Below are 22,090 nucleotides of genomic sequence, written 5' to 3' on the forward strand. Positions count from 1 at the left end.
TGGTGGCATCATCTTAAATGACAAATAATTGACAGGCACATAAAGAAAAATAGAAATTGACCAGTCATGAGATAAATATTGATTAGAAATTTGACAACGCATTTAATAATCATCAGAGCGCCACGACAACATGCATGCCACAGAATAGGGGTTTCGGTGGATTCTACAAATTCCAGCCTCCTCCAAGAATAAATTCATACTGTTAGCCAACTTAATAATTATCACGAGTGATGCTAATTAAATTTAACCACATATTAACAAGCTACTCAGTTTCAACTAATGACATGGGGTTATAGTGATGGTAATAGTTTAAAATATTTTTTATTTAAAAATATATTAAAAATAAATTTTTTTATTTTAAAAAAATTATTTTTAACATCAGCACATTTGAAAGTATTTTTTATTATTTATTTTAAGTGAAAAAACATTAAAATTTTTGGGAAAACACCTAATTAGTCGTTCGAGAAAACAATAACTTTTGTTTTTGGTACTGTTATTTAAAAGCATGTTTATTTTTAAAAGAAATTAGATTTATTTTTTCAGTACTTTTTAATAATTTTAATATGTTAATATTAAAAATAAATAAATATATGTATATAATGATTTAACATATTTTAAGTGAAAAATATTTTAAAAAAACTATTTATTACAATATCAATCATGTTAGAGCATAACTAATTAATATGGTCTCAGTTTAAATATTTTGAAACTTCTCTCTAAAAGCTATAAAATCCTTAAACTGGAACAAATAAATTATTCATTTTTAAATTAAGAAGTTATTTAGCTACTGTAAATTACTGTACTTGTTACCTGAAGTTTACATTTTTTTTTCAACATAAATTAAACTAGCAATATTAATTTGTTATAACAAGCTTACCTGATACACGGTAATTATATGTTATTTGCGGTATTGATTTCAAATTTAAGATTCTGATATCATAGAAAAAAGCGTAAATTAAATAGCCTTAAAGGCTTTGGCAGCGAATCAATTCAGATAGCCTGCTTGGTAATTCATTTTTAACATCAATGAATTAAAATATTCCAAAAAAAAATCAAAAATATTTTTAAAACGTTTAAACAGAAAGGCTATCAGCTAAACAACTAGCATATATGGAAGCTAAAAGGGTTAGCTGATAGTTAAAAAATCACTGGAATTCAAACCTCGTTGGGAGGATCAAGTTTTTTTTTATTATGAATTCTTAGTTTTGACGTGGTTTGTGATTGAAATAAATAGGCAACTTAATTTTGACATGAAAACACTAACTTTAGAATGTCGATGATCACAACAAAAGAAAAAAAGAAAGACTAGCTAATGTGGAATCATATGCAATTGACTATACTCCAATACTTTTGCCAGGATCGTGATTATTTTCATGAGAATTTGTGAAAATTCAAGACAGCCGCCCAAACCTAACGTTCAGAACCACGATTCAACGGGGCTAGACTTGTTGAGTGTCTACCGCACCGCCGACGCCCAAAAGGTGCCTATGGGTCCTATTATACGTGCTTGTTTGGTGAACATTGGGGATGGATGGGAACAGATACCAGTTTCCCAAGGCCCAATAAAACGAGACTTGTTTGATTTCATTTTCACAATCTAGGGAGGCACTTCAAAACCCCTCCCCTCCACTTTGTCTATCCAAAGGAGAAAGAAAGAAAGAATAAAAAAACCGAAAGAGGAAAAAAAATTGTTAAGCTGCTTTTGACAGCCTCTTTGAGAGGCAAATAATAGATCGAAAGGGAAAAACAGTTGTGAAAATGATGTTTCCACTTTGTATTTAAGAAATCAACGTTGATGCGATTGCAAAATTTAAAGATTTAGCTCCCATCACTACTAGAATATTTAAATTTGTTGATATTAAAGATTTTTTTATTGGTGTTTATACTCACATTCTGTTAGCAATAAACTTGTTGACGTGAGTATGAACAGAAATAATACATCAAAAAAACTCTAGTTAGTGATCTGTGATCTTTCAATAATAAAGTTGCAAATGGATTTACCGACGGACAAAAATAATACTTCGTTTTACCCAATTACGGATCAAACCAAAATCAGGAAACTTCTACTTACCGGATTGAAAACCAACCACTTGTACTCCGAAACCATTTCATACATAGAAAAATCATTAATTGTCCACTACAAGATTTAACAGTTTTACCGACAAAATTTTTCCGTCGGTGTAAGACACATATTCCATCGGTAATTATATTATCGACAAAATCACAAACGAAAATGATCCATCGGTGAATTGTTCATCGGTAATGTTTTGTCTGTCGGTAATGTTTTGTCCGTTGGTAGTATAATCACTGACGGATTTACTGACGGAACAGACGCGTCGGTAATAATTTTTTATTACCAACAAAAATTCCGTCGGTAATTATATAAAAACATTTTTAAAAAATTCATTTTATAAAATTATAAAATAATTAAATTAACATAAATTAACACTGCATATTATATACTCAAAATGCTTGGAAAAAAAAAAGAAAATCAACTCAAACAAATTCGCAACAAATAAATAAAATGAAAAAAAAATTCAACTAAAAAAATTCATATGAAAAAAATGAAGTTGCAATTGCTAAAAATTTAAAAATCCCTATAAATAAATCAACTAAAAATTGGTCTCATATGAAAAAAAAATCCCACAACAAAATTTATACAATTATTAAGAATCAAAACAATTAAAAATAAAATAAAAAACAAATATAGTGAAAAAAATCATGAAAAAAGAAGAAAAAAGAAAAATATTACCTTAATGTAGTTGCAAGTGAAGTTAATGAGAGAGAAAATTTTTTTGTAAAGCATATTAATTATAAAAAACTAAGAGGATAAAAGAAGAAAGAAGAAGAAGAAGACATACCCGAGCATGGAGAAAAAAAGAAGAAGATGAGGAGATAAAAGAAGAGAAAGAAATAGATATTGATGCTTTTTACATAGAGTGAAGAAGAAGAAGAAGTGGAAGAAGAAAAAGAAGAAAATTTACAGACGGAAATATTTCCTCGGTATTTCTGTTTGTATTTATCGATTTTTTGGTAGTGGTCTGTCTCCATCTGAAATCTTTGTTCCTTCCATACATCACATATTAAAGCCCATAGAAGACTATTTATTCTTGGACTATTAGGGTTGGGATTGACCATGGATAGAAAAAAAAAACACATGAACTTTGACCTCATAAATATCCTTGATGACAAGTTGTAAATCGTGAGTATTACTGGCCAACAAGAATAAATAATAAAAAATAACCTGAATGGATTAAATCTGTTTTTACATAACCCAGGACACATTATAAAAATATGCAATAGAAAATAACATTTTAAAATTGAGTTCAAATAAAAAATGGATAATTTTGCTTACTTGAAGTGGAGAATTCTTAATGAAATAAATAGAAGAAAAAAAAAATGAGGGGGGTAGAGAGGAGGACCGTTCATCATGTCATAAATTAAATATTACAAATAGATTTACCGATAGATTTAGACATGTCAGCAATTCTGTATGTAAAAATGACACATCATCATACTTTTAGCTTTTGTTTTTCATTCATTCTATTCTCATTGTAATTCTCTCGGTATATATTAAGAGAAAATTTTTGTCGGTGTTTACCGATAGCTATTGCGATGATATATTAAGTCGAAAAAATTCACAATAATTTAAAATTATTTTTTATTTTTTGATCGTTTTGATATATTGGTGTTAAAAATATATATATTTATTTTTAAAACAGTATTTTAATATAATTTTAAATAAAAAATACTTTTAAAAAATAGTTGTTAATACATTTTCAAAAAGACCTTTTATATAGAATGATTATATTTTTAGTTTGTAGACAGGAAAGAAGTTTGTAATTATTCGTTCAAAAATAGTAAAAAAATAAATAAATTCGAGCAAGAGGTTATTCATATGACAACCTTCTTGTTTTTACTTTTTATTTTTTTCGATGATGACAATTTATGATAAGATAGAACAGCATGGAGATAAATAATTACAAGAAAAGAGGGACAGGTGCTCGTAGCCATATAAAATGTGTACTCTGTTCCCAGTCCACCCATGACCGCTAACGTTTATAAAAAGCTACCCAAAAAACACAACACAAACAAGATATTTCCACTCACGAAATAGAAGGACAGAGATGGAGAGGCTCGGCGTGCTCTGCCTGTTCTAGGTGGAACATGTAACAGAAATATACCCGAGTTGATGAGTCATCACAAGTCCAAGAAACCAGCCTGCAAGACATAAAGATAGAATCTTTATATTCATCCTTATATTCCTGCCAACTATTCAGTTTGGTCTCTATATTTTAAATTTGGTCAATTAGGCCTTGGATTTTCTGATTTGTTAACTAGCGCTGTGTTTTTAATTTGATTATTAATCAGGCATGTTAATTCATGCTGTTCAAGTTTACCCCAGAGATCCTTCTGGTAATAAATGATTGATTCTCACAACACAAAAAACAAGGATTTAAATTCATTATATCATCGTAACACAGTACCCAAGTGCAGATCTCCTTTAATGGAAGCGAGGTTTGCCGTAAAGAAAGGTGAGGTGATGTGAAGAAAAGGGTTTATTCATTGTGTCTGCCACTTGATCCATGGTGCATAAAAGCTACACTTGCGCAGCTTCCTTGAAATTGTATCTATACAGATAAAAATCAATTTTTATACTGTGTTCAGGTCTTGCATGAGACGTTGGATTAGAGGACGAACAGGCTGTTCCCAGATTAAAAGCGATGTGAAATGCCCTAGATGTCTAAAATATCTTCCGAAATATTGAGAACAGAGTCGTAAAAACTCTGAAAGAACAACGAGCTGACGGCCCTCATGTTTTATTTTTACGTGCGAGGAAAACATTGCTAATTAACCCTTGATTCACGAGTATACAAGAAATTAGTAAGAGATTCAATCGATAATTATGACGAATGGGACAATTTTGTAATCATCGATCAGGAAAGGCAGTGCAATTATTTCAATGCATATCGGAGGCATGTAGATAATTAATCATTTCAAATAGATTACGTGCAGCTTTTAATTGGGAGTTCAAAATGTTAAATCACATCCAAGATAGGAGAGAGAGGCAGCGCTAAACAGCATGGTTTACTTTATATCATTTCACTGACTGTGCAGAAACTTTTCAAGAGTTCACTATGTGATATCATTGCCCAATGTTTCGCCAAAAGTATTGAGAGAAGTTCGAGTGAGCTTTTATCATTTCACCTTTCATAAAATATTTCACTTTACAATGGAAACTACGATACAGTTGTTAATTACCCCTCCATTTATAGTTATTAATTAACAGTGCTTGCTGTATTTACCACTCCCTTCTGTAAAATCTATATATCCTCTACGATACATGTACGTTTCTCATTCTATCCCTGAAGAAAAAATTAACAGCGATGGCGTTAGAAACTTGAGGGACCGATGTTACTGACCCTCGACGAGAGATTTCCTGTAGTGTGGTAATCTCCGTTCATGTATTATCGTTTGTAGCATCATTTTCTTCGTTTTTTTTACTAGATTTTAGTCGTCTTTTCAGCTTTAGTCAAGAAATTCTCCGAACAATGGCGTTAAAGATATGCCTTTGTGTAAGAAATTAAATTGTTAAAATGGTTAGATAGAATCTATCATGACTTCTTTTTTGGCTTTTGGAGCAAAGAGGGTAACCATATTCTGTTTAGTCACAAAAGATAGCCTTTTACATTAAGCTCCGTTTCGGAGTTTTCAAGCTCCTGGCCCGATTTTTTAGCGCATACTTTTAATAAATAATACACAAACGCTTGCGTAAATAAAAAATAGTCTTGCGTTTTGATGTTATACTCGCTGAAACTTGTTCGAATCTTACCTTTGCAGCAGGAGTTTTCTTTTCCCCATTCCTGTGGGCACTGACCTGGGCCTTTAGGTCCTGCTGACTCGAGAAATAATTGTTCCAAATTAGATCCTTTCTTATCGTCGGTGCACACGACCTGTCAGTAATAAAAGAAAGAAAAGGGCACGGATCATATTTAGAAATTGATGAGTGCTGTAAAATTGCATAACTAGATCCTCATGAAACCTCCAAGTTCATAAATCCAAGGACATTGGAGCTAAATAACTTTCAAGTGGGATTCAATGATGGAGGTATCTCTCCTGGGGATGACCGACAAGTTTCATCAGCTTATGAATGCTACTGGACATTCTATTAAATGAATTTTATTTTAACACTCGGAGTCAAATATATACAAGACATTTTCTTATTATCGACAAGGAAAAAAAGTTATGATTGACACTTCATGAGGGGCAGCTATTGATTCTGACACCTTGAACTCTTCTCAATTTCTCTGCACTATTCAGCATTGATCATTTGTATCCTCTTGATGTCAATAATACAACATCATATTCAAATAAAAAAGAAGGAAAAAAACAGAAATGGGAAGCTGTGCGCGAACACACAGGTGGACTTCTTTATATTCTTTCGAAGTAGTGGAAGAAAAAACAAAGGTTGAGTCTAGCAGGGGCTAGAGCTAGACTGCCGCATGAAAATTAAACAAATTTGACGAGAAAAATCCAACCGGTAACAATCGGTTCCTTTAAGAAATTAAAAACTTGCTATGTGACGCAACAGGGCTATATTGCCACTTGCCAGCCATGGATTCAACGCTGGTGAAAAAAGATTAAATCTGAAGAAAAATACGCGTAATTTATCATAAAAAAAGATATTGACTCTATCACGATAACTGTGCACAAGTCGTGCTTTCATGGAGACGAAGAGCAATACATGAGGATATCTAATAATTAATCTCTTGAGAATGTAAAGATGAAACAGTGATAATCAAGTGGAGTATATTGACAGCCTACGACAGGTCTCTGGAGGGAAAAAGAGCAAGGAATCAACGGTGATGAAATGAAGTCCACGGTGCACAAATGAGCCCTGGCATGGTGATAATAAAAATTGCGTCACTATATGCCACGTCTAGCCATGGGATTGGTAGTTTCTTGACCTATAGCGTCACGAGAGGTTCTAAAAGTTTTCATTTAATATTTTCCCGCACCACAAATAAATCTCATTGGGCGGAAGACTATCGAAATACTGCCTGTTATCGTGCCATAAAATTCCCTTCATTGGATTGAGTAATAATGACAGCATAGAAAATTCTTTTTCACATTATTGTGGCTTCCATATGCAAAGTGCTGAATGCGTTTCCATGCCCAGTAGCTTTTCCATCATTGGGGAAAAAATCCTATTAAATTTTCTGTAGTAGGTTTGGCAAGACTACGCCAAATGAGATAGCCCACAGATTTGACATCTACACATGTGCGTCCATGAATTATGTGATCATCAGCATTTCTTTTGGTGGCAAGTTTTCATTTAGTCAAGTTTGTTTACATTGGCTGTCTTTCAGCTGTAATCTTGAAGATACATAGCAGCAAATAATTACAGAGATGGCTGCCAGCAGCGTATAAAAACCACCATAATTAGCGAGAAAAGTCCTCCCAATGCATGCCCTGTGTTTTCCTTTTTCAATAATTAGTCTCTCTCGGATGGGAAATCGGAGACTAGAAAGAAAGTGGAAAGCAGATTCGCCACCGTTGATGGATACATTTTGTGATCCTGTGGCGGTGATCAGCACTAATTGATTTCTGGATTTTGCGAGATGGCGAATAGGAGCGGAAACACGTTCATGGAGACTTCACAGACACTGATTTTACAGTTTTCCTATGTACTTTTGAATCCTTACAGGTAGAAACAACTGTAACGCCTATGATGATGGCTACGTGTACTGGTGTCTTAATTCGGAAAGGAACAGTAATTCCTGTCTCTTCATGTCAGGAACTTATTGTTGGGTTTCGTTATTTAGCCACTGGATTAATTAATGAGATTCATTATTGAATTTTACAGTAAAATCATGGACAGATTCGTAATCTTCTTGAAGATTTTTCTACTCCTTTCCCCCTTTATATTATTATCATTTATCATTTCTCACCTATTAAATCATGGACAGTAGCCAGTACTCCTCTGCATGCAAACAGCTCATTAAAAAAACAATTTTTATTGTAATTCATATTAAATATTTATTTTTCACGATTTGATATGTATTATGTTTTTTTTCATGGTATTTTTTATTTCAATAAAATAAAATAATACATTTAAGTTAGATTTTTACAGGTATTGTACGGTGTCGTAGTTTATGTATATTTTTTTAAAAGTATAATTTTAATTTTTAATATTAACATATTAATAACTTTTCAAATAAAATATATCTTAAAGATCACACAACTTTATGAGGTGAAATAACCTTACTGTTCCTTCTGTTAAAATCAAGCTGTCTTGTCCTTTGTGTTTTCGAACTTGGTCTCTTACACCAAAATTGGTAAGATGGTGGCCAATTAACTACTTTTAATACTTTCGTTTAATAGGTTAACATGTCAGAATAGGACTAAATTGCACATTTTAAAATACGAGTACTTGATTGAATTTTGCTCTTTCTTTCCGAAAAACTCCCCCGTCCACTCAGTGTCGTGGTTACTCGTTGGCTCATAATCATTCCCGCAACGAAATCTCCCAGGGTGCGCGCCGGACATGAAAGATCCCAGCGTCGAGGTTGTTGGAAGTATTATAAAAGGTTCGATTCAGTCACCGTCTTTCTTGAGACTGCAATTTGGCCTATTTCTAAGCATCTAACTTATGGCATTTATTGATGGGACAAATTAACCCAGATTTTATAAATTTTTGTATAAACGACCACGTTTGAAACACAAGGATTGGGACTGTAAGGAAATCAATTTTACTGAAAAAATAGAAAAGCTCAAACATAAAATGAAAACTTCGAAAAATCATATCTATGAAAAATGATACATTCAACAAATAAAAATTATTCAACTGTAAATAATATATTTAAAATTAGCGGGAAAAGGATGTAGAGCGGGTTTAAGACTGTGAACAAAATATTATTTGTTTAAATTTAATTTTTTAATTGTTTTGATGTTATAATTTTAAAAATAAGAAATATATTATTTTAATATTAAAAAAAACACTTTAAAATAGTATTTGGAAAAATCTCTACAGCGCTTTGATTAGATGTTAAAAATAAATTTTTTTAAAAAAACAGGGAGTAGAGTAGGGGCTAGGAAGGAGTAGGCAATGATAATTCATATGCCACCCTACCAGGTCGCTTCACCTCCGTTCTTGAAATGGAAAATCAATTTTCCCGGTAAAACAAAGAACCCCACACTCTCTTACCTTCTCTCCCCTTTCCTTCATTAATCTACTTCCATTCTAAAATATATAAAAACAAAAAGAAAAGCAAAAAAATTTTGCATCCCTTGATATTTATATGGCTATAACACCAAACACTGATGGACATCCCTCCTCCATCTCTCTCCTAGCTCAACTTCGAAAGCCTCTCTAGCTTAGCCCTTCACTACACAAGAGCATCCCGATCACTACCCGGTGGAGTCTCCGGCCATCATCGCGGCAAGATGAGAGGAGAATGAGAAACTATTATCATCAAAGGCTGCGATGTCCTACTCTGATTGCTTATCAGATCTTCTCTGCGGCGAGGACTCCTCCGATATATTATCCGGCGAGTCGCCGGAATGCTCGTCGGACCTCGAATCGCATGACTTTGTAGAAGAATCGTCCATTGCTGGTTTCATTGAAGATGAAAGGAACTTCGTGCCTGGTTACGATTATTTTTCTCGGTTTCAATCCCAGTCTCTCGATGCTTCCGCTCGAGAACAATCTGTTGCATGGATTCTCAAGGTTTTTTAAAAAATCTCTACCTTTTTTCTGATATTTTACTGTATCATGTTTAACAAACTATTTCAAAGAGATCTGTGCCGTCGAGCTGATCAGTACTGAGAAACTAGCCATTTATCAGCCGTTGGATGAACTGTTTTCAAAGATGGATTTGCGGCGCACGTTAGATTAACTCAATAACATCTGCTTACTAATTCTTTTTTTTTTAACCATAGGTGCAAGCATGCTATGGATTCCAGCCACTAACGGCGTATCTCTCTGTCAATTACTTGGATCGCTTCCTGTATTCTCGCCGATTACCGGTAATTACTTGTTAAAGTTTTTTAAATTATAATACAGCAATATAAAAATAAAATAGGTATATATCATTATAAATCGAGGGACTTAAAAGTAAACGATTTTGACATCGGTAAATACACCTGACTTTTCAAACAATGAAAAAGGCGTTAGTACCTCACATAATAAAGAAAACCAGAGGGGCTGTGGTGAATTATTTACGGATGGAGTGGGGAAATTGTGATTTTTTTTTCCTCAGGGAATGGATGTCCATCTTTTGAACATGAACCGACCAAAACAATTAGTGTCAAGGCTTAATTTGCCATTAACTTTAACAGTGAATAACTTTGTTTCTTTGAGCGCAATGTGGTTTAATATTTTTGAATTTTTTATGAAGTTTTAAATTAATATTTTTTTTGGTTTTGTTTTGATTTACTAACTATAAAAATAAAAATAAAAACAATTAAAAAAATATATTTTTAATATTTTTTTAGATACAAACACTTTAAAGATAATATTTTAAACCAACCTGGACGCCCAATGAGGCTCTGTATCTATTATTATGCTCTTATAAAATTTTGTACTCCGTATGTTATTCTGTTTTAGACTTTATCACATTTTGTCCGTACGTGGAACATGTGTGTATATTGTATGCTTTAAAAATGTAATCATAAAGTATTACTTTATAAATAAATTATCGGTTGAATAATAATTAAACATTTATCATCATCATTATCCCCTCTTTTTGTGATAACTAGTTTTTTTTTAACGATGATTGTTAAATGCATCCTGGTAATTGTTTTTGGTTGCTTTTACTATTTCATTTCAGCAAACCGACGGGTGGCCATTGCAACTCTTATCTGTTGCTTGCTTATCATTGGCTGCTAAAATGGAGGAACCTCTGGTTCCTTCTCTATTGGATCTCCAGGTATTTGCCTGATCATCTGTCATATGAGTAGTCCTCAATTATGACTCAGGAGACTGTATAAGTAACCAAGTTAATTCCTGCTTTGAGTGATGTGAACTATATTGGTTTGTAGGTTGAAGGTGCAAAATATATCTTTGAACCAAGAACAATTCGGAGGATGGAACTTCTGGTTCTCGGCGTTTTAGATTGGAGGCTAAGATCTATAACGCCATTTAGTTTTACAGGTTTCTTTGCATGCAAGCTCGATCCAGCAGGAGCCTATACTGGGTTTCTGATTTCAAGGGCTACGGAAATCATTTTATCGAATATCAAAGGTAATTGATACAAATACTACACGCATGTATGATATCTCACATACATTTTATACGTTTCCGTACATATAATGACTGGTGTATATATATAAATATTTTTTGGTTTATAATGTGAGCAGAGGCGAGCTTTCTTGAGTATAGGCCATCCAGCATTGCCGCGGCAGCGATACTTTGTGCAGCCAATGACATTCCAAACTTGTCTCTTGTTAATCCTGAACATGCTGAATCGTGGTGTGATGGGCTAAGCAAAGTAAGAATTAATGATTATGATTGCGGTTTGGTTGTTTTTTTAACAAGTACAAACTAGTATCCCAACTCCCAAACGTATCAAACTTTTTGCAGGATAAAATAATCAGCTGCTACCGGCTAATGCAAGATCTTGTGCTTGACGATAGCCGGCGGAAATCCACAAAAGTCTTACTACCTCGACTTCGAGTAACAATTCGGGCCAGAATGAGGTCCAGTGGCAGTGACTCGTCATCCTCTTCTTCGTCATCATCTTATAAAAAGAGAAAACTAAATAGCTGCTTATGGGTAGATGATGACAAAGGAAATTCCGAGTGAGGGGATGGAGCAATAAAACCAAGAAAAGTGGTTGTGGGGGGATGTTAAAATAAAAGAAAGGTGGTCCAACTTATATGAAATCCTCAAATATTTTCTTCGAGGGGTTGGAGAAAGAATTGACTTGAGTGATGTAGATTATATATTTAGTGTATATAGGTTTGGATATGGGAGAGTTTGGTATGGAGATTTTTTTATTTTTTTAGTGGGCTTTGCCGTTCATCATTTAAATGGCATTGCAGATTCCCAAGGGAAGGGAATTCGTTACATTAATATTTTTGTGTGAGAAAGTGAATGAAGGAAGGAGAGAGAGAAATAAAAAGCTTCTGTTTAATATTATATCGTGGAGTCATGGAGTGTTAAAGAAGTGGGGTGCCGAAATTCAATGGCAGCATTGATTTTTGAATGGAAGCGAAGGAGATGGCGGGGCCCAGGGCATTAAGCTTCGCGTTGAAGGAGGCAAAGAAAAATCAAAATGGTTTTTGCAAAAGAAGGGATAGAAGCTGAACCTCTCATCTTTGGCCGCCATTATTGCCTTGCTTCAACGAGATGTGTACATTTCTTTTGATGGCATGGCATGGCATGGCATGGCATGGAAGGAAATAACATGACTCCCAAAATGACTTCCGACACATGTTGATATGTTTATAGATTTCCAGAGAGTGGTTTGTGTGTCCGTGCTCTAGCTAGGTGCATGCCACACAAGTGTGTATGTGTGCTTTTTTGGCGGGAATTGCCTCTTCTGATGGCCTCGTTCCACCGTGGCCTAACCATACCATAGACTTTGTCCACGTGTGTGGCCGTTGCACGCGTGTACACTTTTTTTATTTTTATTTTTTATATTTTTTTTTGTCTGAGATGGGAAAATTAATACCTGTTTCAGGGCCTGAGTTTAGGCTCGACAATACGAAGGGTCTTTGGGGCCTTTCAAGCGTGTTTGTATCCGATTTTGATCGATATAATAATCTAATAATTTTTTTTTCCCTTTGAGATTCCTCTCTCCTCTCTGTGCATGGCATGTGATTGACAATAGTAATTTTGTAGCTTTCTGATTTGTTTTATTACTGTACAGGAACTTTTAATAAACAGGTATGGAATTTAGTGAGGCCACTACCATGAAGGGCCTAGCAGATTGAAGCGATTGATTGGCCCCGCAAATAATAAAAATATATTTCTGTCATGAATACGACTCCCTGATCTTTAGTTACGTGATCCGTGGCGATTTAAATGTTTTTTAATTTTTTTTATAATTTAAAAAATCTAATTTCAGATTAAAATTTTTATGTGTATATATATATATATATATAATTAAATAAATTGAGAATTATATGAGGAACCTGGACATAGACATATTAGAAATATTAATTAAAAATATTATTATTTATTTTTAAAAATAAACTTTATTCATACAAAAGATAAAATAAAATTATAAATGAATAAAAAAGACTCTTTAAATTTAAAAATACATAATCAAAACAATAATTGTTATTTAAAAGAGATTTTGTAAGTAAAATGAAAGAGAGGGAGGTATTAATTTAAATATAAATAAAAAAACCATAAAAAACAAACATTAATTTCATAAAAGAAATAGGAAAAAAAGAAGAAGCAAAGGCTGTGACAATCGCCTGTTTTGTCTTGTCAAGGTCTATACATGGGCTTGCCCTGATAGGCATGCCTGAATGAGGTTTTTATTTTTTATTTTTTGTAATAGAGGTGAAAAACATGTTTCCTGCTTAATTTTTGAAAAACAATTTAACTGATATGTCACGTGCTGAAACAGATAACATGTTATTTGATTTATTTAGATTCCAATTATTATAATAGTTGGAAAATTAAGGCTTGAGATTTTTTACTCATAAACCTGTTTTTAACCCATTTTAATCTAAAATATAATATCATAGGAGTCGTTATAAACATAATTGTGGTGTTAAAAAATTTATCCAAAAAAAAATCAACCCCAATTTAAAAATTAACCCAAAACTCATTAATGTTTTTCTACAAACTTTAAAGGTGAAAAATAATATTTAATATAAACTTTTTTTATCAGTTGAAATTATTTAACACAAATATATATATATTTTTTACATAAATCAATATCAACAAGACTTTTCTCTCTCTCTAAATAAAATCCAGTGACTTTTATCTCCACTCTTTTAATCAAAGACTAAAAAACAAAAACAAACTATACTAATAAAAATAGAAAAAGCCCAGCTAGAAGGTTTTTTGTTGACCACTTCAGATTACTCGGAAGAAATTAGTTGTGAACTAATTAGTTAGGGCATGTATGCTGTTAAAGTATACACACAAGTTGGTACGAGTTTGAGTGTGTGTGTGCATTGGGATGATCAAATATCGCGAGAAAAGTCCAAAACCTTAAAAGCTCCTTTTTCCACGAAACATATTTACATCATCTATACGAATACAAATAGAAAAAGCCCAGCTAGAATGTTGTCATTTAGCCCTAGATCTCCGACACAAGGTCTCTTTATATATATATTATCTCTTGCATGCATTAATATATTACATGTACAATGGTCCTTGTTTTGTTTTTTTTGTTTTTATTATTATTTATATATATATATATATATATATATATATATTAACATGTACATACAATGGCCCTTGTTTTGGGTTTTGTTTCTTAATATATAAAGGTAACCATGATATATCACAATCTCTTAAATCACACGCGCATGACATCAAATTCCTGGTTTAATATTGGACCACACAAGAAGATAAAATAGCAACATACATGTCCACAGTTATGTCCACAGTTTTAAGTGAGCACAATTGCGACAGTTCTTGGAATTACCCCGGAACACCATCAATGGCTCCGATTAACGGGAGGGGAGTCTCCGATCGGTATACATTCTGGTGTTTATCGGCATGGGATATTTGTGTGAACAACACCAAGGAAAAACCAGTCCATAATTAATATGTTACTCTCTTTGTATAGTTGGTTCCAACGGCGCGGATCCCAGAAGCCATGGTGTGTGTCGGAATCAACTTGGTTATTTATTTAATAATATCTTGAATTAATGTACTTAGATGGTCGTCGTATACGTACGCACGTACAAACCAATTTATTTAACGTGGCGTTTTTTCATTAGACCAGCTTGATGGGAGCCCTGAAGGTTTGGACCATGTTATATTGTTGGCAATAAAATACAGTGCATCTTTTAATCTCTCCGACTAATTAAAGGTCAAGTTAAACAAATAACAGGTCTGGTTTGGTGATCAACAACTGATATTTTTTTTTTATTTAAATGCTTAATAAGTTGTGATAGTAATTGATTTTAAAAGTATTTTTTATTTGAAAATATATTAAAATAATTTATTTTTGACATCAGCATATCAAAGCGGCATGAAATACATATAAAAAATTAAAGCAACAAAAAATAAAATTTTTTAATTTTTTTAAAAATATTTTTTTAAAAAAACAAATAAATTTTAAAAAATTAGAATCACATATTAATCAAATTGAGAACCAACAAACTGCGGTCCTTGGATCGCAATTACTAAAACATATAAAAATCAAAATCTTATCCTTAAATGTAGTAAAACCCGGAGTCTGCGTATGCATAATTGCGTCTCCGTGACCTTTATATTTATAAATACATATATATATAAAAGTAATTCTAATAAACGCATGTTGTATGGTTCAAAATCTTGAGATCTGTTAATAGTAATTAAGAAATCATGTGTGTGACGCGGGTATGCATCCAGTAAATTGGGGGACGATGGTGACTTGACTATGCATTGTTTAATTAAAAAATTATTTTTTATTTAAAAATACATAAAAATAATAATTTAAATTTTTAAAAAAACAAGTTTAACCTCAGTTACAGGTGGAAAGAAGGCTTCTTTATGTGATATAATATAGAAAAAAAGTTGAAGCTGTAAGAATTTGGATTTTGTCAGCAGTTGGCCACCACCACTATCCCCCACCATGCTATTATGCCAAGTGAGTTTGTGTTTGTTGATTAATTAGTAAATGGTAGCTATAATAATTCACCTATAATAGCTTAATTATATCAAAAGAATGGATGCTATTAAGCTGCAGCAACTATTCATAATCATCAGCTGCTAACACACTTGGGGCCAATAAGAAGAAGGTTTATCTAACTACTATGAATAATCATGAGCTGCGAACACACTTCGGACCAATAAGAAAAAGGTATATCGAACTCAACTAACTAGATCTAAAATGGGGTTTCTAGAGGAGGACGTAGCCATCGGTCACGGTCCAATACGGAGGAGAGTTGCCCTTCAGGCCCCCTTTCTACAGCACCACTGCTCGTTCTCTTATCCACACGCGTCTTTTCTTCTTCTTTTTTCGCAAAACAAAATGGTGTTCAAAGCGAGGAATCCTAAGTATAAGCCAAAAGCCAAAAATCCTTTATCCCTCCCAATGAAAGTTGTGCTTATGGGAGTGCAGGGAGCAGAACCCTACTCTCTACCTCCTCCTTTCTTTGGGAAATTTCGACTTTATTTTGTGGGCATGACAAAAATGGAGGACCCTAAAATTCAGCTTTTAAAGATGATTTTTAGTTTTAACATCGTGCCTCGTGGGGTTGCTGTAAAAGGTTTATTGGCCCATTGGGAACTAAAGAGTTCAAAAGATGGAATGATGCACACAATATATCTCAGATATAGCCTGTGATTCTGTGCTGAATGCAAGACAGCACCACTCTCTAGTCTATAGGGCACTCAAAAGTCACCATCCTGTGTCATACTTTAGCTAGGAAAGAAGCTAAAAAGAAAGGAATATCTGATATCAAATATTATCCTACCTTGTACGTACCTTCAGAAATTAACATTTTGTCTTTCTAGTAGTAGTAAATTCCTGACCTCAGGACAAGCACTATACGCATACTCTTGTTCCTACATCAAACTATTTCCTTCCTGTACGTATTCCGTCGGATCATGAGCTTCACTGTATATGTGTATGTATATAGCAAATTACATGTTCTGCTTGGCAAAATGCGTGTAAATAATGTCGACACCATAAATAAATGTTACTTGTATATGTTCGTTACAAATGTCTTGTACGTGGAGTGTTGGTATTGTAACTAGCAACTATTGCTAGCTAGATCATGATTTTATAGTTGAATATTGCTTGTAATGGGGAGGCTGAATATAAAAAAGGAGGGGAACCCAGGGCTGGCTTTAGCTTTCCAACTCACATGAACGTCTTTGGATGCCATGGAAAAAGAAACTGAAAGGGAAGGAAGGGAGACTACTACTATCGAGGGAGCGTCTTGCGTGTTTGTCGTGTTGTCCTTTATTGCCTTTGGGATGGTGCTTGGACCTCTAAGGTAAGAGTGAAGACAAAAGGGCCTTCTCTTGTGTTCTGTTCAGTCACCAAGTTGAACAGCACCATCAATTATCACACCCCCTCGATCTCGCTCGATCGCCCCATTTATTACGATTTCGAGCGAATAGTACTATATATTCATGAAGAGATGTATACACACACACACACACCTTATTAATTTATCTTAATTTGCACTTTACAAAGCGCTATTATATACAATAGTTATAAGAAAAAACCCAACAAAGCTGGCTGTGAAAAAATTAACGTTGCGAGGGAGGGTATGCGTGCTCAGCTAATTCATCGAGTTTAAAGGGAAAGCCGAGGGGTAATTTCAAGAAAAAGAACGCCAAGGCTTCCAAAAATGGCATGAATTTACTCGGTTTGTGTCAGCGTGGTAGAAAAAGAGAGAAGGTTATTTGATTGATCGATGCAAAAAAGACATTGCTGTTTAGCCGAAAGCTTCAATGTACTCCGCAGTTTCTTTAAACAAAGATAAGAAAAAGGCCAAAGAACAAAGCAAGTATGCACAGTGACAAGATTGATTATTGATTAATCAGGGAAGGAGGGGAGCTTTACCAGGAAATTGCTTCTACTTTTTGTTGTTCCTATACAGTAATAAGATGGGGCACACGGCCTACTCCCATCAACAAAGCCAAAAAACCCTTGTCCTTGGAGGGAGGGCTGCATCTGGGTTTTCCAATAGAGATAGTTTGCAAAGGTTAACTTCAAAGAAATGACGTGGTGTCCATTGGAGACTGGTGTAAAGGATCCAACATGATTGGAGAGTGCCGACTGCAGAATTCAAACGCTGCTGGGAAGGATCTGATGGAGAACTGGAGAGATCAGCAACCGGGTTTAAAGGAAGATATATTTTCGTTTTTTGTAATTAAAAAATCATCATTAATATTTAAAAGATCCCCATTAAAAATATATTCAATTAATTTAACTGTTCTTATTTTGATATTGATTTTTTTTACTCAAGACAATGAGCACTGATGAATGCTGAAAAAAAGTATTTCTATATATAACTGGGCATTAGGCTGTGATTTAGAGAAGCGGTAGTGTTTGTTATTTAAAATGATTTTTTATTTAAAAATATATTGTAATAATATTTTTTGTTTTTAATTTTTTTTTTAATATTAAAACAATATAAAAATATATAAAAAAAATTTAAAATAAAAAAAATTTATTTTGTTTTTTAAAATACAAAACCAAACAAAATCAAACCTTCTTCATCTCCATGGCATTTATGAGCTTTGTACTTGTTGCTAATTAATGTCCAATTAATTAAAGAGCGATTAAGAAAAACATAAAGCGACAATCCATCCATCCTAGTGCACTCCACATCACGTTGTTTTCTAACTTCAGACAACGGGGTAAAAGAAAGAAAAGGCGTGACGGAAAAGACGATCAAATTTCATTCTCTCGAGCTTATATATTTGCTAGCTGCACAATATATATATACATATACATTGGGTCCTAAGCAAAAAGCTACCCATCGAGCAAAAAGCTATTTTAGGCTTTGATTACTCTGACTTAAACGCAATTACGAGTAAACCGTTCACTTTCTCTTGAAGGCTGTTTTTATTATTTACCAGACACCCTTTTTGACATGTATAACTTTTGAATTTTTTCTCTGCTCGGTTCCCTTTAGTGCTGCTGTTCACACCACAATGGAAAGAGGTGTCTCCTTTCTATACTTCTATGGGAATATAAATTGATCATCATCTATCGTAAGCAATATTGCAAGATCTTTAGGTTAGGTTAAATGTATGATCACTGACCTGTGCATTTTTACACCCTCTCGAGGGGCTGATTTTCGTTCTGCCGAACATTTCCATGTGCCTCGATATACAATACTACGAAAAAGAAAACGAAAAGAAAGAAAGAAGTAAATCTTTGTGTATCCACATGTTTTTCCTCCAGGCCCTTTTTCTATGTTTAATGATGAGAATGTCCCTTCAAACATGAATAGAGTTTTTTTATATATATATATATATATATATAAAACCCAGAAGAGAAAAAAAAAGGAAAAAACCATGAGAATATTATATAAACATGAAACATCCAGGAAGAAATTGAAATGACTCGTAAATACTTGTATGATATATGATTATCTTTTCATATTAAATCAAATCAAGTGTAGATCTTTTTTATGAATGCATAGTAGTTTGTATGTATATGTATTAGGGTAAAACTAAAGTACTTAACATATTTTTATAATTTAAAATATTGAGGTTGTCTCTGTCTTTTAAATAAAATAAGTAATTTTTCATGGTAAAAAGCATCATTTTCTTCTTCTTTTTTGAAGTAGAAACTAAAGTATTTTTGACCTGTTATTATAAAAATAACCTTTCACTCTTAAAATTCAGGTAACTAACCTCTCAAATATTTTTTTTTTGTATTTGTAATTGCTTTGATTTAAAGTAAAACAATAACAGCTAGAAATAAAGGAGTTAAACAAGCTCTTAGTTTGGACGTGCACAGTTTACTTAAAACTAAAATCAAGGAGGAAATTTAGCCGCACAAAATCAATCCTGAACTTCTTGACCAGGAGAAAAGGATCCATTGAGCTTGAGAGGCCCATTATTCTTTTCTGGGTTGACATAACTCAGCCTTATATCTGTGGGTTGCAAGACCCACATCACATGTTTATAACGCATCTATATATTCAACAAATTCATGTTTGCTCAGAGCTCCTTCTCGCTTGAGGTAGTTCTTTTAATTAGCCATAGTTACAAGTTAAAAAGACCTTAATGGATTGCAAATAATTAAGAAAAATATGTAAACGAAATTTGAGCACAACCTATGTGGGAAAATGCTTAAGTGGGCGAAGCTGGCTGTTATTTTTCTTTCCTGGAAAATCATACGAATTTTAATAAGGAGCTTAATTGAATCGAGTGCTATAATTTCAGCTTCAGGTGAGCTTTAGCAACATGCTGGATACCTCATTGTATCATTAGAAAACTTCTTCTGGTGAATATATATTTTAATTTATGGGTTGATGATAAGACAGAGCGCCAAAATCTCTTTATCACTTCACAGCTTAACGATCAGATTCATCGTCACTTAATATGGTGGGTATGCTATAAGAGATGATAGAAATTTGAAAGGTTGGGATAGTGAGAATAGCCCGTGCTATGATCTGAAATTCACAACAATAATGTCTGCATGCAGAGCATCAAAACATGGACCTACCTATCACCATACATGTAATAAAACTTCAACAGAACCGGAGGCCCTGTTTCACGGTCAGTATCCTTGCATTGAAGCAGAAAACATGCATGTTGTTTCATCTTGACTTTCTGTAAGAAAAAATTATTGTTTGATCCTGTTGACTGTCGATGTGATTTGTGTGGTCCTAGGATTTGACGTTATTCTCTACCTTGAACGTGTATGATTATCATCCACGAAATCAGTTAAGGTGTCTCCCAATTCAACTTGAATTTGATTTATTGTACATGGCCGAGTTGTGAAAAATCAGGTTAAAAAATTAGTAGAGGATATAGAAGGTGACTGGAGAAAGGAATTGTCAACATGATATGATAGCAAAACTGCTGATCATGGATGGAAAGGTTGTAAAAGTGTTGAGGATAATTGAGTTCGACAGCAGTTATGTGTTTCTGGAGTTCAAAATGGCTAATATGCCATTCATTTCTTGTTCTTGTAAACCGAGAGTGATGTTACAATCTGATGAGCAAGAAAGGTCGTGGTAAGAATTTAACCCAAAACACCAAATTTGGCTCAAAATGACGTGAAATTTGCTTTCTATGTTGAACTTTGCGGGTAGTGGTTTGCATGTTTCTGGCAAAGCTAGTTAATTTCAGATAGCCTTGTAAACCATCAGAGCTGCGTTCCTTGCACATAAGGTGCAGTTTCATGGTTAAATTGTCGAGATCCTTTATCAGCTTAAAGTAGCCTCCCCTCTCTTCTCTCGGTGGGTTGGAGAGTCAAATTTAAAACATTATAGTTGACAGATATTTATAGATAAATTTTCTACCTGGTATAATGATTTTGGAAAAGGGAACAATTCTAATCTATAAGCATTGATATGGTTTTCTTTGAAAGAATGACCAGACTTTGTTATTGAAAATGAACAAGAAGAATGTCCCTGGGAAACGATTCAAATGAGCAATTTCTAGCTGGTACGGTGGCGGGCAAGAGGCAGGTTTTGTATCTTCCTTTTGTATGCTGAGTTTTCTTTCTAATTTATGTTATTTGATAATCTGATCAGGCTGATGAGGGGGTGTTTAAGCCTTAGCTCTTGTTATTGTAAGGCTACATAACTGATTGAGAGTGATGGTAACCATCAGCATTTAAGCCATTTTCTATTTCTTTTGGACCATAGAACTTGCTAAAGTTCTTTAACTCCTAATTCCATTCATTCATTTATGTTTTTTTATTTATTTATTTTGAAGCCCTCGTTTCTCCAGACATGGTTCCTTTTCTGATCTCGTAGGAGCCTTGCATTTGCTCGACTTGATAACAGTTAATAATTGAGCCCCAAAAGAAATATCTGACCTCACAACAAAATAAGGACAATCATTGAGACAACTTCCATCAATTGATTCCAACTTTTGTGCTTGTTTGGCCCAGCGTTGGCAGTGTCTCTATATGCTACTTGATTGTTTGATGCTTCAAGTAAAAACGCAGAGGATTCACATTTTAGGTTAATGCTACCTGGCTTGTAGTGTTGGAACCAGATATTTAGTGACTTCTTGCACAAGGACCATGTAGGACGACCTGGGACTTTATTGCCGGAGCCATTCACAGATGAGTTGTGGTTTCTCTTAAGGGTAAGAAATTTCCTGGAGCACCTTTGTCAGCAAGGGCGTCTCTGTTTTGGATTGCGAAGCGAGGAACTCAAACCTACCGAACTGATTTTTTTTTAATTGTATTTATGACCTTTTTCCAAGTTGTCTTGGCATTTTATTCGAATTCCTGATCATTAACCTTAAAGGCACAGGATA

The 22,090-nt window shown here is 33.7% G+C and overlaps 1 protein-coding gene across 1 annotated transcript; it reads left to right on the plus strand.

The window, feature by feature from the left end:
- Positions 1 to 9,052: 9,052 nt before the first annotated feature.
- On the plus strand, positions 9,053 to 12,787 carry LOC133704272 (cyclin-D1-1-like). The gene is made up of 6 exons (XM_062129055.1): positions 9,053 to 9,730; positions 9,943 to 10,029; positions 10,833 to 10,931; positions 11,044 to 11,245; positions 11,362 to 11,492; positions 11,585 to 12,787. Exons 1-6 carry the CDS (start codon positions 9,488 to 9,490, stop codon positions 11,804 to 11,806), a joined length of 984 nt encoding a protein of 327 aa, XP_061985039.1. The 5' UTR covers positions 9,053 to 9,487; the 3' UTR covers positions 11,807 to 12,787.
- The last annotated feature ends 9,303 nt before the right edge of the window (positions 12,788 to 22,090 follow it).

The sequence above is a fragment of the Populus nigra genome, chromosome 10 (genome assembly GCF_951802175.1).
Source record: "Populus nigra chromosome 10, ddPopNigr1.1, whole genome shotgun sequence".
NCBI classification, from domain to species: Eukaryota; Viridiplantae; Streptophyta; class Magnoliopsida; order Malpighiales; family Salicaceae; genus Populus; species Populus nigra.

What these genes read in the sequence shown, in the direction of transcription:
- LOC133704272 (XM_062129055.1), top strand. Translation starts at nt 9,488, where the DNA reads ATGTCCTACTCTGATTGCTTATCAGATCTTCTCTGCGGCGAGGACTCC. An exon ending in CTGTTGCATGGATTCTCAAG is followed by an intron (nt 9,731 to 9,942) that starts GTTTTTTAAAAA and finishes TTTTAACCATAG; the next exon opens with GTGCAAGCATGCTATGGATT. An exon ending in CATTTTATCGAATATCAAAG is followed by an intron (nt 11,246 to 11,361) that starts GTAATTGATACA and finishes TAATGTGAGCAG; the next exon opens with AGGCGAGCTTTCTTGAGTAT.